Raw genomic sequence first — 18,603 nt, 5'->3', positions numbered from 1 at the left:
TCGGGAAACACATCTATAATTACAGATAGTTTTTGTGATTGATCACTATGCTTTAATTGTGTTCAATTTGTCACAATGAAATTGGGGGTCACCACAGCATGCGGAACTGTATTAAAGGGTCGCGGCATTAGGAAGGTTGAGAACCGCTGCCTATGGCCTTGAACTTGGCCAAAGACGTCCAGGGCCCTGAAGCTGGACGCCCTGGGGGGCCGGTGGGGGATGGTGCAGACTGGCACTGGTAGTGAAGCTGGGGTTATGGTTACAGAACCACATGGGCCCAGCTGGGACGGACCGAGCCAAGCTCCTCCCCTCCCCGCACCCCGTCCTGCCTAATGTGGTTAAATGGGAAACCCCCATTTGGACCTGAACGGGTGGGATTGGGAAGCACAGGGCTGCAACCTTCCTGGGACCCTCACCCCCATGCCTGTCTTCCCCCGTCTGGAACACATGCATTTGGATAGTGGAGAAGGCAGGGAACGTAAAGTTACTAAGCTCCTACTATGCGCAGGGGCCCACAGTAGGCACTTCCCATACCTTATCTCCAGCCTTCTGAATAGGGTGAGAGGTAGGGATGTAGGAGCAGAGTGGGGGCTAGTCTTGCTGGAGCTCGAACCCAAGGGTCTTTGATTCCAAATGTGGCGCTGTTTCGGGGTGTCTGACTTGAGCAATGTTTGCAAAATGCAAAGCACCCCATGGAAATCTAATATATATTTTTTAAAAAATACATTTTTATTGATTTCAGAGAGGAAGGGATAGAAGCATCCATGGTGAGAGAGAATCATGGATCAGCTGTCTCCTGCATGACCCCGAGCCCGCAACACGGGCATGTGTCCTGACCAGGATTCGAACCCTGACCTCCTGGTTCATAGGTCGACGCTCAACCGCGGAGCCACGCCGGCCGGGGCTCTCCCAGTGTCTTCATTATGTCTGGGGATGTGTGTACCCTGAGCCGGTAAAGGTTTCTCACCGACGGCCTCCTCTAGGAATTTTTTTTTTTTTTTCAGATCAAGAAGCTGAGGCTCAACACAGTTAATTATTCCACAGGCACAGCGTGGCCCAAGTCAGAACCCCAATGAGTCCAGGCCACCTCGCTCCAGGGTCCTGGCCCCAGCCACCATCATACCCCGTGTCAGCAGCACAGAATTCACGCGCACACACGTGCAATTGCATTTGAAGAGGGTGCCTTTGTGTGTGTGTGAGGGGACGACGACATCCCACATACAAAAGCCATTGAGTTAGATATTAACTGAGGACACATAAAAGCGAATGAACTTTGGAAAACAGGAGCCATCAGAGCGTGTTGCCTTGTGTGTGTGTGTGTGTTAACCTATTTTGCTAACAGACCATCCGCTAATCATCAGCCTGAATTCAGCAGGGCCCTGTTCCCTAGACACACACACACCCAGGTGTTGGCCTGTGCCACCCCCAGGAACCCAGAAACCACCCTGGGTCCAGAGGTGACGCAGATCAACCGAGAAAGCAAATGGCCTCAGAGACCAGCAACATCATAACCCAGTTGTCACCCGTCATCGCAACACCCACGCGGAGGGGATGCTGCAGAGACGACACAACCACAGGTCGTATTCTGGCCACGGGATCGCAGATCCTTCTTGCAGTTCTGGGCATACTTGTGCTCTCCCCTGACAAGCCCATCAGACCCCAAGCCGCAGGGCCTGGCACCCAGGGCACCCGTGGGCAGCTGGGCGCCACTCACAGGGAGGGCGCACCGGTCCCCGGGGTGCGTTGGGGAGCGGGGAGGGCATCGTGCGAGGAGCAGGGTGGGGAGACCAGATGGCTTGTCCCTGTGCGTGATTCAGACCTTCCTGTTGAAAAGGATTTTGTTCGACAGGAATTCCCAGAATGGCTGACACTCCCACTATCGGGCAGGCCCCAGCCCCGCCCGCAGCCTGTGGTGAAGGAAAGGGGGGGGGGGGACTGTGCCCACTTGTACGCCCAGCGCCACTCGGGGGTGCTGAGAGCTTCGGGGACGGGAAGAGGTCAGACTTACACTGAATGGACCCCATGGTTCTCGTGCCCTGGGAGTGAAGCAGTTTTGGGAGGACCCGTTTCCTGTCTTTGCTAGACACTCGACCCATCTTGACCTCTCATTTCTTTTCTTTTTATTTTTATATTTTTACTGATTTCAGAGAGGAAAGGAGAGGGAGAGAGAGAGAGAGAAACATCAATGATGAGGAGGAATCATGGACTGGCTGCCTTCTGCACGCCCCACACTAGGGATGGAGCCCACCACCCGGACCTGTGCCCCGACCGGGAATTGAACCCTGACCTCCTGGTTCACGGGTCGACGCTCACGCCAGCTGGACCAGGCTTCTTATTTCTTAATCTCCCAGGCAGATCCGTGTCCAGGGCTGGTTTGGAGGTGATGACAGGGTGTTGACTGGGTGGCGAGATTGGGGCGTGCAGTCGGCACAGACAGCGGTCCCCTCTGCACCCCGGAACTGAGGGAATGAATCTCAGAGCCTGGTCTCGAAGGCACCAAAGCGCAAGGGCCCTGTGATCGCTGAGGACGACCCGGGAAGTGGGTCTGAGAGTGTCTGTACTTGCAAACGGAATTGCTGCGCCTGGACCAGCAATTGCCACCAGGCTACCAACAGGAGGAGAGAGCAAGAGCCAGAAAAGAACCAATGGCCCTCACCAGGCCGGCGTGGCTCAGTGGTTGGGCGTCGACCTATGAACCAGGAGATCAGGGTTCGATTCCCGGTCAGGGCACAGGCCCGGGTTGGGGGCTTGGTCCCCAGTGGGGGGCGTGCAGAGGCAGCTGATCCATGATTCTCATCATTGATGTTTCTCTCCCTCTCCCTTCCTCTCTGACATCAATAAAAATATATTTTTAAAAAATTTCAACTTAGGGTACAGGGAAGGCTTGATGAAAGAGATGGCCTTTGAGACGCTGGAACAGCTGAGCATGGAGTGTGCTATCCCTGGGAATTATTCCACAATCAAGTTCCTGGAACCCCCTCCCTTCCTTCCCACTCCCAGTTCATAGTGGTGTCTTTAGGGACCCCCCTTCCCCCCAATAAATACAACTTTATGTGCAGAAGTATTTTCCTGGGAAGAAAGGTCATAGCTCTTATTAGATTCTCAAAGGTCTGTGGCCCCTGCTCTAAGAAGCTGTAGAGCAGGATATCTAAGAAGTAAATACAAATAAAAGCTTTAAAAAATACATTGTAAAAAATGATCTGATCTTTTCTTAAAATACATTCTTATTGATTTCAGAGAGGAAGGAAGAGGGAGAGAGAGAGAGAGAAAAACATCAATGATGAGAGAGAATCATGGATCGGCTGCCTCCTGCACGTCCCCTCCTGGGGATGGAGCCCGAAACCCGGGCATGTGCCCTTGACTGAAATCAAACCCAGGACCCTTCAGTCTGCAGGCTGATGCTCTATCCACTGAGCCACACCAGCTAGGGCTAAAAATCATTTCTTTAATTGATTTTTTTTAGAGAGAGAGAGGGGAAGGGAGAGGAAGAGAGATAGAAACTTCCATCAGCTGCCTCCTGCAGGCCCCCCCACTGGGGATTGAGCCCCAAACCCCGGCTTGTGCCCTGAGGGAGGAATCGAAACAGCAACCTCTTGGTGCACGGGACGACGTTCAATCCACTGAGCCACACTGGCCCGGCCAAGTGAGAGCGTTTAAAATGTCCCTCGCTCTGTGGATTAATTAATATCGCCTGTGCTGTGCTGCATTTTGTCAGCTAAGGGACCAGTAACTGCAGCGGGAGACGTTTAGGAGCTGGGGAGGGCTGGGGAGCTCCAGTCAGGACCAGGGTAAGAGGAAAACGCAGGGCCCCTGGTTGGAAAATCACGGAGAATTTCAGAATGGTACAGCAGAACACTGAACCAAGCACAAGGCCCTCTCTGAGGGAGGCCCCGCCTACAGCACGCCTTCCTGGACTCACCAGGGGTGCGTCCCAGGTGTGCTGTGTTGCTTTGCACTTCCATTCACCCCTTCATTCATTTGAGGGGCCTTTTAAATTTATTTTTATTTATTTTTTAAAAATATATTTTATTGATTCTTTACAGAGAGGAAGGGAGAGGGATAGAGAGTTAGAAACATCGATGAGAAACATCGATCAGCTGCCTCCCGCACACCTCCCACTGGGGATGTGCCCTTGACCGGAATCAAACCTGGGAGGGACCCTTCAGTCCGCAGGCCGAGGCTCTATCCACTGAGCAAACTGGTTAGGGCGGCCTTTTTAATTTTAATATATTTTTTATTGATTTGCAGAGAGGAAGGGAGAGGGAGAGAGAGACAGAAACATCAATGATGAGAGAGAATCATAGATCAGCTGCCTCCTGCACGCCCCCCCATGGGGACCGAGCCTGCAACCTGGGCATGTGCCCTGCCCGGGAATCGAACCGTGATCTCCTGGTTCATAGGTCGATGCCCGGAGCCACCCGACCGGGGCCATTTACTGTGTCCGAGCTGCGGCTGCCAGATCCAGGAGCATCCACTGAGTCACATTGGGCGTCGACATGGCCAAGGCCTTGTCCTGGGTCGTGGGGATGGGCCTCCATGGGCGTTGGAAGAAGACAGTGAACAAAGGGACGGGGGAGAGGTCGCGCGGTGGCAGGTGCGGGCGGGAGGCAGGGTGTCGGTGCGGTGGTGGCACTTTGACCTGGGATGACCTCGGAGCCGGCCCCACGGGGGTGATTGCACCACGGCCAGCGTGGGAACCGGGGCAAAGGCTGCACAGGAGGGAGAGGATGGACGCCGAGCCAGCTGGGCCGCGGATGCGGGGAGCGTGACCCGACCGCACCGACTGGTCGCGCGGTCAATAGAGGGAGCGACAGAACCCGGCGGCGAGGGGGCGGGGCGCGAGGGCCGCGCGCACGCGTGGGGGCGGGTCTTGATGCGGGGGCGGAGCCAGGTTTGCGTCGGGGGGGCGGGACGAGGCCTTGCGTCGGGGGCGGGGCGAGCGGCTCTGCTGGTGGCGGCGTGGGCGGGGCTCGAGACGTGGGCGGAGGCGGGCTTGCGGTGGGGGCGGAGCGACGGGCGGGGCGCGCGGTGAGCGGCCTCCGCTGGTGGCGTGGGCGGGGCTTGAGGCGTGGGCGGAGCCGGGCTTGCGTCGGGGGGCGGGACGAGGCCTTGCGTCGGGGGCGGGGAGAGGGGCGGGGCGAGCGGCCTCTGCTGGCGGCGTAGGCGGAGCCGGGCTTGCGTCGGGAGGGCGGGACGAGGCCTTGCGTCGGGGGCGGAGAGAGGGGCGGGGCGAGGGGCGAGCAGCCTCTGCTGGTGGCGTAGGCGGGGCTCGAGACGTGGGCGGAGCCTAGCTTGCGTCAGAGGCGGAGAGAGGGGCGGGGCTAAAGGCCTCTGCTGGTAGCGTGGGCGGAGCCGGGCTTGCGGCGGGGGGCGGAGCGACGGTAGGGGCGCGCGACGAGTGGCCGCTGCTGGTGGCGTGGGCGGGGCCTGAGGTGTGGGCGGAGCCGGGCGGGCGGCGGGGGGCGGGGCGAGGGCGGGGCGGGCGGCCTCTGCCGGCGGCGGGGCGGTGTCGCGTCGCCCTCCTCAGCCGCGGGCTGCCGCCTCCTGCCGGACGCGTCGGTTACAAAGGCCGCTGCCGGGCCGGCCGCCCTCAGCGTCTTCCGGCCGTGACGGCGGCGCGGGCCGGGCTCCCCGCCGGAGATGAGGGAGGATGTCGGTGTCGGGGCTGAAGGCTGAGCTCAAGTTCCTGGCGTCCATCTTCGACAAGAACCACGAGCGGTTCCGCATCGTCAGCTGGAAGCTGGACGAGCTGCACTGCCAGTTCCTGGTGCGGCCGCCGGGCAGCGCGGCCTCGGCGCTCACGCTGCACTGCAACATCACGGTGCGGGCCGGGCCGGGCCGGGCCGGGGCCGGGGACAGGCCGGGGGCGGCGGACAAAGACGCCCGCCCGGGGCCCGGCCACCGCCGCCCCGCGAGGCCGGGGGTGGAGGCGGCGCGGTCTGGGCGCCCGGGGCTGGGCCGCTGCCGGTTCGCCGCCGCGTCGCCGCGGGGCTGGGGGAGGCGACGGGGTCCGGGCGCTGAGGGGCCGCCGGGTCGCCGCGGGCGGGCGGGCGGAGGGGACGGGCGGGCGGGAGGCCGGGGCCGCCTCCGGGCTCAGGCCGCGCAGCCCCGGCCGCCTCGGCACGTCCGCGTTTCGGGAGGAGCCGACCCGAGAGCCCGAGGCGCCGGGGGAGGGAGGGGGCGGGGGGAGGGGAGGGCGGCGCGCAGGTGCCCGAGCGCGGACCGACCACTTCCGGCCACAGGCCGGGGGACCCTCGCGCGCACTTTGGGGGACGCGGGGCGCCCCTGAGAGCCCGGGGCTGGGGGAACCGGCCGGGGGGGGGGGGCGACCTCCTCCTCCTCCTCCTTCGAGCGCCCACCCAGCTCGGGGTCCCTCCCTGGAGCCGGGGGCCGAGGCCGGGGAGTGACCAGGTTCCCCTGAAAATGGGGTTCACGGGTTGCGGGGTGAGGGTGGGGGGTTGGGGGGGCAGGTGTGTGTTTCCGGAAAAACCAGTCCGGGGAGCGCTGCGCCGAGGGGAGGGAGGGTTTATTGAGCATCTAGCGTGCGGTTCCCGGTTCGGTTCTGCAGAATCGGGCCGAGCGCCGTGTTGTTATTATTGTTTTTTTGGAGGGGTGTCGGGAGGGGGGAGGAAAAAGCCCCAGGCAGCACTCACTCTGGTTTTTTTTTGGGGGGGGGGTGGGGGAGTGGGGACGCCCCCGAGGGGAGCCTGGTGGTGGTGGTTGGGCTTTCACGCAGATGTGCCCGGTTTCCCCCCCTCCCCACCCCGCAGAGAAAAATTTATCTGAAAAAATAAACACACAAACAAACAAAAACCCAAAAACCAGCCCGGCCGGTGTCGCTCAGTGGTTGGCTCCAGGTCAGCGCACCACGTGCCCGGGTGGCTGGCTCCATCCCCAGGAGGGGCCTCCGTGCAGGGGGCAGCCGACCTGTGATTCTCGTCATTTTTTAAAATCTTTTTTTTTTAAATTTTTATTTATTGATTGATTTGAGAGAGAGAGGATGGGGGAGAAGGGAGTGAGAGAGTGCCATAATGTGTTATTCCGCTTATTTGTGAATTCATTGATTGATTCTTGTATGTGTCCTGACCGGGAATTGAACCTGCAACCTTGGGGTGTTGGGATGATGCTCTAACCAACTGAGCTACCCGGCCAGGGCTTCTTAAAATCTTTATTGAAAGTATTACACGTGCCCCCCCCCCCCTTTATTTTTAAGAATTATTTAATTTATTTATTTATTTACTTAATTTTAAATATACTTTTATTGATTTCAGAGAAAAAGGGAGAGGGAGAGAGAGAGGAACATCCATGATGAGAGAGAATCATGGACCGGCTGCCTCCTGCACGCCCCACTCTGGGGATGGAGCCCACAACCCAGGCATGTGCCCTTGACCGGGAATCAAACCCCGGACCCTTCAGGCCTCAAGTTGATGCTCTACCCACTGAGCCACACCAGCTAGGGCTTGATTGATTTTTATAGCGAGAGAGAGAGGAAGGGGGGGAGAGAGAGAGACATTGATTTGTTGTTCCACTTATTTATTCATTCATTGGTTGATTCTTTTTAAAAAATATATATATTTTTATTGATTTCAGAGAGGAAGAGAGAGATAGATACATCAATGATGAGAGAGAACCATGGATTGGCTGCCTCCTTCACGCCCCCTTCTGGGGATCGAGCCCTCAACCCGGGCCTGTGCCCTTGACCGGAATCGAACCCGCGACCCTTCAGTCATCGGCCTCTTGGTTCATAGGTTGACGCTCAACCTCTGAGCCACTGTGGCTGGGCTGTTGGTTGATTCTTGTTTGTGCCCTGACTAGGGGTCGAACCCACAACCTTGATAAACGGGGAGGACACTCTAACCAACGGAGCTACCCGGTCAGGGCCTGCATGTCCCCTTTTTCCCCATCGACCCCCTCCAGGCCACCCCCCCTCCCCCCGGCTTCACCTCCCACTGTCTGTGTCCGTGGGCCGTGCATATATACATGCACGGAGGGTCTTCGGTTGGCCACCGCCCTCCCTCCCTCCCTCCCCTGCTTCCCTCCGAGACCCTGGACTCTGTCCCGGCTTCCATGGCTCTGGACCCACTCCTTCCACCCGTTTATCTTGTTACTTAGATTCCATATATGAAGGCGTGATTCTCATCGTTGATGTCTCTCTTTCTCTGTCCCTCTCCCTTCCTCTCTGAAATCGATAAAAACATTGATTTTAAAGAAAACACACACAAAACAACCCACCAAAGCTTGAGAAAAGTGTGGCGGAGAAGCCCAGCAAGAAGGAGAGCGCTTTTCCCGCAGCGGGAACAGGACGTCGTAGGAGCGCGAGGTGGCGATGTGAAGGAGGCTGGCCTCAGGGTGACTGTCTCGGGAGAGTGTGGGGTGATGCCCAGGGAAAGGCAGGGCTAGGACAGGAGCCAGGCCCAGGGAACTTGGGAAAGGTGTTCGCCATCCAGGAGCGGGAGTGGGTCTCCACGGGAGGGGGGGGGGCTTATTTATTTATTGTTAAATATGTTTTTATTGATTTCAGAGAGAGAGAGTGAGAGAGAGAAACATCCATGATGAGAGAGAATCATGGACTGGCTGCCTCCTGCACGCCCCCCACTGGGGATCGAGCCTGCAACCCTGGCACGTGCCCGACCGGGAATCGGACCCTGACCTCCTGGTTCACAGGTTGACTGAGCCGGCTGGCGACAGCGGGGGCTTTAGGAGAGGAGTGTGTGGTGCTGGGCTGGGCTGGCACTGCGCCCGGGGCACAGGGATTCCCAGTGACTGTGATTGTCAGGCAGGCTGCCACCCGAGGCATTGTCTCACCTCCAGGCCTCAGTGCCCATAGACGACATGCGCAAGGACGGCGACTGATGGCCTGGGTTAGGAAGTGGAGCACGAAGGGAATGGGAGCCCGGCCGGCGCGGCTCCCTGGCTGAGCGTCGACTTAAGAACCAGGAGGTCGCGGCTCGATTCCGGTCGGGCACAGGCCCGGGTGGCGGGCTCCCTCCCCAGTGGGGGGCGTGCAGGAGGCGGCCGATCAGTGATTCCCTCAACGTGGATGTCTCTCTCTCTCTCTCTCCCTTCCTCTCTGAGATCAATAAAAATCTATTCGAAAAGAAGAAGTGGATGACACACCGGGGGGAGGGCTTGGTGGGGACTGGGGTAGCGGCACCGCTGGGAGGCGCCCTGTGTTCATGCTGGCCAAGAAGCAGCGCGTGCAGCTCCTGTGACGTGTGCGTGAGCGGCGCCTCACGGGTTGTTTCTCACGCACGCCAGTTTCTGAAGAACCCTCCCAAGGTGCCGCACCCTCTCCTCCCGCCTTCTGCCCGCCGTCTGTCCCGTGTGGCGTGTGGTCCCCCCCCCTCCCCATCGGCCTTTCCAGTCTGACCGCCCCCAAGGGCTCGGAAATGGGGCAGAGTCAGTTCATGCCGACGTGTGTCATAGTCCTTGCGACCTGCGCCTTGGGTACGTTCTCTGTTGTAATAGTTTTGGGCGCTTGCCTTTTTTTTCAGTTACTGTCTTCTTTGTTATCTGTTATCTGGCTTTGGAACAATGATGGCGTAGGAGCCACCATGGGAATCCTGTTTGGCCTGGACATGTTCTGGGGGAGGAGCCCACAGCGGCCGGAGCACCGCGTCCCCAAGGCCTCTTCGTGGACCTGACCTCTCTTTATTCTCTCATCTCGTCCCTCAGTTTGCCCAGGGGGTGTCCTGCCAGCTCCCCTGGCTGGTGCCCCGAGGGGTCTCTTTCTAGGACGGGTCTGAGTCTCGGGGCCAGGCCTTCTGGAGCTCGTCAGTGCTCCTACGGCCCCCTCCTCCGCAGGGCCGCGTGGCTGGGGTAGCTCCGTCATGGGGGCCCCCTCTCTCACGGGGGGCCACCTCTCTCTCCTGGGGGCCACCTGTCTCACGGGGGGCCACCTCTCTCTCCTGGGGGCCACCTCTCCTGGGGGCCACCTCTCCCTCCGGGGGGCCACCTCTCTCTCTGGGGGGCCACCTCTCTCTCCGGGGGGCCACCTCTGTCTCCGGGGGGCCACCTCTCTCTCCGGGGGGCCACCTCTGTCTCCGGGGGGCCACCTCTCTCTCCGGGGGGCCACCTCTGTCTCCGGGGGGCCACCTCTCTCTCCGGGGGGCCACCTCTCTCTCCGGGGGGCCACCTCTGTCTCCGGGGGGCCACCTCTCTCTCCGGGGGGCCACCTCTCTCTCCTGGGGGCCACCTCTCTCTCCTGGGGGCCACCTCTCTCTCCTGGGGGGCCACCTCTCTCTCCGGGGGGCCACCTCTCTCTCCTGGGGGGCCACCTCTCTCAGGTCCCGTTTCATCCTGGCAGCACCTTGGTTTGAAGACCGAACGGACGTGTCTTGTGGGAGCAGGGTGGGCACATCGAGGGGCTCTGCTGTGAGAACTTCCAGCTTCCATGTCACCTGGGTTATTAGGAAAATTTAAAATTTCTTTTTAAAACAGTATGTTTTTATTGCTTTTTCTTTTTTTTTAATCCTCACCCAAGGATACTTTTTTCTCCATTGATTTTTAGAGAGAGTGGGGGGGGGGGGGAGACAGAGACCCTGAGAGACACATCGATGAATTGCCTCCTGGACACACCCGACCAAGGCCAGGGATTAAGGCTGCCACCGAGGTACATGTCCCCGACCGGAATCGAACCCGGGACCTTTAGTCCGGGGGAGGGCCAGCGCTCTAGCCATTGAGCCACACGGGCTCGGGCTGTACTCTCCTCCTGAAGCTGCTCATTCCCCTCCCCCTCAGCCCCTAGGGCCTCTGGCTTCTCTTTCTGTTTCTCTTCATGGCTTTCCCAGTCCAGTTAGGCAGAGCCGCTCACATGGTCATCAGGTCTCTGCTCAGCCCGCCCGCTCCTGGCCCCTCCTCCTCAGGGGAGGCCCCTCCTCCCGTCCTGGGCTGGGCCTCAGCTCCTGGAGTCAGACACTGAAGGACCAGCAGTTCTGCTTCCTGGGGGTCGGAGGTCCTCTGGCACCTACAGTTTCTCACTTCCCTCCGGTTTCTCCCCGCACTGGATCCCGGAATGGGGGTGGGGTGGGGGGCGGCTCTGCACAGAGAACAGTGTTAGGCAGCGGTGCTTCCCTTTGCCTTTTTTAGTCTTTTTTTTTTTTTTTTTTTACGATGGCAGGGGGAATGTCCTATAATTACCCTTTTCATCTTCCACTCGGCAAACGTTCAGTAAATACAGGGTTTCCCAAAGAACGCACACCCACCCTGAATGATGATAAGTCAGTGGTGATTGACGTACAGGTCATTTCCAACAGTTAGGAGACCCGGCAGAAATGAGTCATTAGTTTGGTCAGTGCCTGTTTGCCAGACCGAGGACCGTTCTGGCCCCGGCCCTGCCGCCGCCTCGAAGCCGTGGGATCGCAGACGGGAAGCGCTCCGCGCCGTGTGTGTGCCCTCGGCCCGCGGGCTGTGGCCGGCTTTGTCCCGTGTCCCCCTCTCATCTCATGTGTCCCCATCAAGACGGCCTGATGGCACTTTAGGATAAATCTTCTTTCTTCAAGCTTAGCCCGGCTCCACCCATTAATTTCAAATCAGTTAAACGAGAAAAAGAGCGAAAATTAAGGGCGTTGACAGCGGTCAGTGCACACATGCTTTCAGGGACACCCTGGTCTGTTGCCTACGTGGTCACGTCTGGCTGTGCAGTTCGAACAGAAAACTTGCCTGTCCTGTATGTTAACTGCCACGAGTCTGTCATGGGCACGCGCACATGTGAGGGGCCGCGTGGGGCTGGAGAGGAAACCTGTGACTTGACCTCAGGTTCGTATGAAAGATGCCTTTACCCAGTGAAAGACCAGACACGTGTTGTTCTCTAGGCAAAGGGAATTGAGCTGAAATGTTTTCTGTTTTGTAAACGTGCCCTGATCCTAAATATGATGGGCAAAGAGGGCTGTTTCAATCTCGGGGAGTCTTTCCTAATAAAGTAGGACGTCGAGGTATGCAAGACGGTCGGTCGTGCAAACCTACATCCCATTGCCAGTCGGTGCCAACCTCCAGTTACGATCACACCTGGAGGCCCAGCAGCGTTTGACTCACCTGGGCAGCCCTGTGGGAGCTCATTCTCCCTGTGGACTGAGTGCTTGTGTCTGGGAACTGCTGGCAGGGATTGGGTTAGGGCAGCGGTTCTCAACCTGTGGGTCGCGACCCTTTCACAGGGGTCGCCTAAGACCATCGGAAAACACCTATAATTACATATTGTTTTTGTGATGAATCACTGTGCTTTCATTATGTTCAATTTGTCACCATGAAATTGGGGGTCACCACGCCATGAGGAACTGTATTAAAGGGTCGCGGCGTGAGGAAGGTTGAGAATCACGGGTTTAGAGAGACCCTCCCCCCGGACGTAAACTAGCCAGTAAACAAAAAACCCTCGTTATTTGTCGATAAGTCATCACTCTCTTCTGCACGGGTGGCTACTTGTGGTGGAACCCTTTCCCTTAATTAAACTTCTGTTCCTCATTGCCCAAAGCCTCCTTCCCCAGGAGCAAGATACTAAATTTTAAAATGTTAGAGCTTCGGGTTCATGGGAGAGAAAGGCTTATTCTCAGTAGCTGGGACCGTGAGCAGAGCGCGTCTTGTTTTTCCGTGACATAGATCACTTTTTTGCCCCCGTGAGCGCACAGGAGAGCTGTGTGATGACCGTTCTCTCAGATACGGAAGTGGTGGTGTCCTCGGCGGCTGACGAGCACTTTATTTTGAAAATGCTTTACAGTCATTTTTCACGGGAAGTAAATCGGGGCTGTCAGTTTTATGTGTGTCTAGTCTGACACCGATAGGAAGTAGCCCAGGCAGGTCACACGGAGGACAAACGAACGAAACCTGACCAAGAGCCCACGGCCTTGTCTCGGGCCTGCCCTCCTGGCCGGCCCCCTTTCTACAGGAAGCGCGGAGAAACGCTGGGCATGACGGCAGCTGAGTGTCCTTCAGGCCGAGGAGACCTGTGTTTGTGCATCGGACCAGTCTGTAACGTCCAGTCGGATTCCTAGTCCCCCCCCCCCCCGTCCCCCCCCCATGCCCCTCCTCGGAAGGACCAGGTCCACAAAGAGGAGACCTGGGTGTCCGTGTGGTGAATGCGTGGCCTCTTGTTAAGCTTCCTTCGACCTGGGGAAGGACGGTGTGAGACCAGGGTCAGCAGGTCGAGGGCTGGGGAGGTGAGTGGGATCCCCACCACGAGGGTAAGGCACCGCCTGAGCCAGAGCGACGCAGCCCCTCCCCAGGCTGTGGGCGCGGGGTCCGCGCCGTCCCCTCGGAGTCCTGGAGGATGGGAGGCTGAGCCGGGGAGCCCGTGGGTGCTGAGCGTCCGGGTGGGCCTCCCAGCCTCCGTGCCGCGTGGAATGCTCTAGAAGGCTCTGACTCGGCCACACGTGCTGCTCGGAGCACTGACGCGTCCCCCATCACGGGCGTTTTCACTTCTGTTGTTGTCACTGCGTCTGTGGGCTCCGGCCATGGAGATGCTCAGCTGCTTACCTGCAAAATCATGAGCAGGGAGCAATTCCTTCTTATCTTCTTGTAACTTTCTTCTTATGTTGTCAAAGCATTTGGGATTTTATGAAGGTTCTGTATGGTTCTGTGAGTTTATTTCATTCTCCACGCCACACTGATTGGACAGCAAAGTGTGACAGTAACGGTCCCATAACTGGTCTCCAGAAGAATAAAAATATTAATTAAAAAATCCATTAAAAGAAATTAATTTTTCCACACATGGATTTTAATATATTGCTTTTCCTCCCCATATATATATATTTTAAATTGATTTCAGAGAGGAAGGAAAAGGGAGAGAGAATTAAAAACAATGATGAGAGAATCATTGATTGGCTGCCTCCTGCACATGCCCCCCCCCCGCCCCCCGCCACTGGGGACTGAGCCCGGAACCGGCTTGTGCCCTGACGGCTTCCCCGGGTGTGCTTCACTGAAGTCTGTGGTCACCTGACCATTGAGTGGTCTGGCTGAGCTGCATGCCCAGGTTGGTCTGTTCTGGTGTGTAACCAGGTGTCTCTGTTACAGGAGTCGTACCCAGCTTCCTCACCAATATGGTTCGTGGACTCTGATGACCCAAACCTGACATCAGTTCTGGAACGTCTAGAAGATTCTAAGAACAACAGTTCGGTAAGAAAATCAGTCCTGCTCCTTTCTCTTTTTCTTCATGAACATTAGGGAACTGCTTTTCCTGTCAAGAGTCTATAACTGCAGAAATTCCAGAGGGATACAAATGAAAAGTGTTTTATATAGAGAGAAATGCAACTTTCCATTTCACAAAGAAATTAAAACCTATTTTCCTTTTTTATAAAACTGATGAGTAACATTTGTGAGAGAACTAGTAAAAGAAGGGGAACATAAAAATCTCCCATAGTTTCTCTGCCTGCTATAAATAACCATTGTTGACATGATGTTTTTTTTCCTTTCAGTTTTTCTCCCTTATGGTAAAATACATATACTCATACATATGTTTAAATAGTTGAGGTCATATTCTACATAGTTTTATATCATTTTTTAAAGTTAATATTATTACTGTATTTTCCCATGATGTTATAATGTTCTTATAGAAAATATCAGTCACTCTTTACAGGTGACATGATTATTTACCTGGAAAAAATCCAAAGGAACCAACTGAGAAGACAGTTTTGAGGTGACTGGTTAAAAGTGCTGTTATACGAAAATCAGTGATTCCCCCAAATATCAGCTTTAATCACTTAGAAAAGTATTTTGGCCGAAACCGGTTTGGCTCAGTGGATAGAGCGTCAGCCTGCGGACTGAGAGGTCCCGGGTTCGATTCCGGTCAAGGGCATGTACCTGGGTTGTGGGCACTTCCCCAGTGGGGGATGTACAGGAGGCAGCTGATCGATGTTTCTCTCTCATCGATGTTTCTAACTCTCTATCTCTCTCCCTTCCTCCCTGTAAAAAATCAATAAAATATATTTAAAAAAAAAAGAAAAAAAAAGAAAAGTATTTTGTTGACGATTACAATTAAATTATTAAAAAAATGAACTACCTAGGAATAAACATAGATGTATTAAGAAAACTATAATAATTTGCTGAGTGGAATGAAAGGTGGTATGTTCCCAGATGGGCAGACTTCATATTATAAACATGTTAATTATCTCCATAGCTTCATGTTAATTTATAAATTGAATACAATTCCAGTAAAAAAAAAATCAAACAGGCTTATTTTTGGAACTTGACAAAATGAATCTAAAGTCTGTTTTGAAGAGTAAAAATAATAATGAAGTTGAAGGAAAAGTAATGAAATGAGACTTGTTCAGCTCGGTTTTACATAAAATACTGTGTGCGGACACTGGGCTGGATGGACAAAGGCAGTGGGAATTCAGAGAGAGGCCTGTCATTGAGAATTTACAGTAAGTGAAACTGAGTTAAAGCGCTCAAATAGGACAGGATCGATTATCCTATTAATAGTATTGGGAGAAATGACCATTTTGGGGAAGTTAGAGTCTTAGATTATTGTCAAAATAGGTTACTTTTGCTTTAAGCATGATTATTCCTAAAATTAAGAACATAAGAACGTCAGTTTGAAAAGGATTTTGGAAGTGAAGGCTGCTCTGGAGAGGCCTGAGGGTGGAGGTAAAAGGCTAAAGCAGGAGGCCGCGTCCGCACCTGCCGCAGGGGCCTCAGGATGGGCAGGGGCCGCAGGACGGGCAGGGTCAGCTCCTGCGGCCACCTTTTCTAGACCTGAGGGTGTGTGTGTTGTGACAGAGAAATGATGGGGTTATGTTCCGTGTCTAAGAGATCCCATCAGAAATGCTCATACAATGAAGTGACACGGTATAAAACGGGGGCTGCTTTTATAAAGAAGAAGGTGTTCTGGTCACCGCAGAACCCAGTCTGTCGACAGAGTGAGCTGTCTTTCCGCACCTTCCGTTCACCTCGTGCATGACAGTGGGGTCTGCTTCTCGTTGCGTTAACATTCTTTCCTTTAGTCGCTGAATCAGGGCTCCTTTTTCCGTTCTGCACTTGACCCGACTACAGCATGAGACGTGGGTTCCCTTACTGAAACGCGCCTCCATTCAGCATTGATTACTTAGTGGCCACAAGGAAGACCTGGTTAGATGAACACGCCTGCGTGCGGTTTTACGCTAGAATGTTACGTTGTAGTTACAAAGCCTGCAGCCCGTCTTCTCGCAGGGGCACAGACAACTTTCCGAGCCGTTCTGCGTGAAGAAGCCAGGTGCACAGTACTGTCTGTAGCCTGGCCTGGCCGCTGTTGTGTGAGAAATGCGGCTCTCCGCTGCCTTGTACACTTTCCCTGGGTGGACACAGGAAGCTGTTAGTCGTAGGACACAGAAAAGTGTGTGGTTTTTTAATTGACTGGTTTCTGTGTGAGGCTCCGTAGTAAGTGATGAGTGCAGAACACAGGCAGGTCTGTCCGCGGGGAACTGGGCGTCGGTGAGGACTTCCGCCAGGGCCCTGCCTCCGGGCTAGTCCCTTGTTTCTCTGCCGTGTCTCCCCGGTCCGCCTCTTCCTCCTCGTGTTGTGCCTTCGCTGGGCAGCCTCTTACTCCTTAAGCCGTGCCTCCAGGCACCTGCATCTGCAGCTAAAACGACTTCCCGAGCTTCCAGCCCGTCCGCGGCTGTGTGTCTATAGACCCAGGGACCCACACTTGGTGCGCCTCCTTGTCCAACGTCACATCTAAATGGAGGCGCACCTGCCTCCTGGCGGTCCACCGCCCGGCAGGCTCCCCCAGGGATTCTGTCTGGTTGTGCGCGGAGGTGGGGGCGGGAGATGAACCGATGAAGCTCATCACTGCTGCCTGACCGGGCCTGGGAACCAGCTTAGAGTCTGTGTGAGCCCAGTGTTCCCACCCCCCCCACCCCCAGCCCCAGCTCTCGAGGAGGTATTAGGCCTGTCCATCTACCGTCTAAAACTTCCTAAATTTATCCCCAAGGCTTTAGCTTTCCCCATCCCTGAGATGCTTTGGGGGAGCATAAAGTTGAAATTCCTGCGACATGTACCCCCATTTTTCTTGCTGGGTGAGACTCCACCACAGGCTGCCAGCCCCCCCTTACTCTGTGGCTCTCAGACCCCACCCCGTCGTCACGGTCACGAGCACCCACAGATGGACTGGGTGATGCACATCCACGGGGTCTGCCTTCCACGCCTGAGGGCTTTTAATCCTGATGTCCAGCTCAGCGTTTCTCTCTCTTGCTCCTGGTCCACGTGGGAAAGGCTTGTTCTTTGCTTTGTTTAACCCTGTCTGGTCCTGCGCCTGTTTCCTTCGTCCTTCAGAAACCTGCTTCCTTCTCTCCTCCTTTTCTGGGTCAGACGCACCCAGGAGAGTCTCCTGACCGAGGGAAGGGGGTTGCCCGGCTCGTCCTGGTCATATCTGCGGGGCATCGACCCTTAAACTGTCGCTGCTAAGCGTGTGGACATGGGAGGTGTGTGCACAGCACTCACCTGCCTGCAGGGAATGTGCTCACCAACAGTGTGGGTGTAAATGGAGAGCTGAGGCGGATTGTTGCCGTTTTAGACGCTCAAGTGCTGAGTGTTTCCGCAGAAGATTCCACTTCACCGTCACCAGTGAGAGGTTTGGTTTTCATTTCACAAACGGGAGGCTCAAGCCAAGGCGGTTCGACACCATGTCCCTGTCACCAGGGCCCAGGACTGTCGTGACCACACGTGCCTCTGCTTGTAAATGACTGTGACCGGGGAAGGCACAGCTGTGACCCTGTGCAGCCACCGCCTTTGTGTTGTGGCCTAAATCACGATGAATGTGCTCGTCTGAAGTGACGGGTTTCCGGACAAGAAGTGAGCAGCTGGAAGCGGACAGTGCCGGCAGCCCTTCCTCTCCGCTTGCCGCGTGCTGCTGGGCCCACTGCAGGGCTGCCCCCCGCGGGCCCTCCGCGTCATTCTCTCGGGGCTGCAAGTGGCGGTCGCTAACTTCTTCCGCTCCTGCTGGGGGGTTACAGGTGTAGCGTGGCTGTGCCTCCAGGGCCTCTAACCCCCGCCTCTTCACTGACTGTTTTGCAGCTTCGTCAGCAGCTGAAGTGGTTGATCTGCGAGCTCTGCCGATTGCACGACCTTCCCAAGCACCTAGATGTGGAGCTGCTGGATCAGCCGCTGCCCACAGGCCAGGTACGTAAGCTCCTCCCATCCCATCGCGAGCCGGAGTCACGGCCTCATGGCCTCAGGCGGAAGGAGCAGGATGCTTCCCTCACTGACTGTGCGGCTCATTGGGAGGTCGTTTCTGCTGTTGGATGCTTTGTCTGCTTTGCTGGAGGCACCACACCTCTCCCTTTTGGAGCTACTGGCATTCCCTGTGACAGACAGAACCGCCCGCCCACGCTCACCTTCGTGGCTAGTGTCCCGGTTCCATACCTGCTCTTGCGTCCTTCGCCTGCAAGGCCGTCTGCCAGGCGCCCCCAGATGGCGTCTCCTCCACACAGTGGAGCCATTAGGATGTGGGAATGTCTCTCCTGTGCCGAGAATTCTCGTGTTCTCTCCTGAGTCTGTGAGAGCCCCTCGCCCGGAGCCTGTGGTTCTGCCCCGTCTCGCGGCGGCTCTCTGAGCTGGCGGTACAGCTGCCATCTTGAACTGCTCTGTCTGCTCTGCCCACGTGGTCTGTTGTTCGCTGACCTGGCACCTTTCTGGGCTCAC

General features: G+C 56.2%; 1 protein-coding gene across 2 annotated transcripts in view; it reads left to right on the top strand.

The window, feature by feature from the left end:
* The first annotated feature begins 5,469 nt into the window (after positions 1-5,469).
* UBE2Q2 (ubiquitin conjugating enzyme E2 Q2) overlaps positions 5,470-18,603 on the top strand; it is a 32,197-nt gene continuing 19,063 nt past the window's right edge. For both annotated transcript variants that reach the window (XM_081114708.1, XM_081114707.1), the window contains exons 1-3: positions 5,470-5,821; positions 14,002-14,103; positions 17,977-18,081. In XM_081114708.1, coding sequence (XP_080970834.1) covers positions 5,651-5,821; positions 14,002-14,103; positions 17,977-18,081 — 378 coding nt within the window. In that variant the 5' untranslated portion in view covers positions 5,470-5,650. The remainder of the gene's footprint in view (positions 5,822-14,001; positions 14,104-17,976; positions 18,082-18,603) is intronic.

The sequence above is a fragment of the Myotis nattereri genome (genome assembly GCF_964212035.1).
Source record: "Myotis nattereri genome assembly, chromosome: 21".
In the NCBI taxonomy this organism is placed as follows: domain Eukaryota; kingdom Metazoa; phylum Chordata; class Mammalia; order Chiroptera; family Vespertilionidae; genus Myotis; species Myotis nattereri.
Note: the sequence above shows the minus strand (reverse complement) of the source record. Positions and strands in the feature narration are given on the sequence as shown.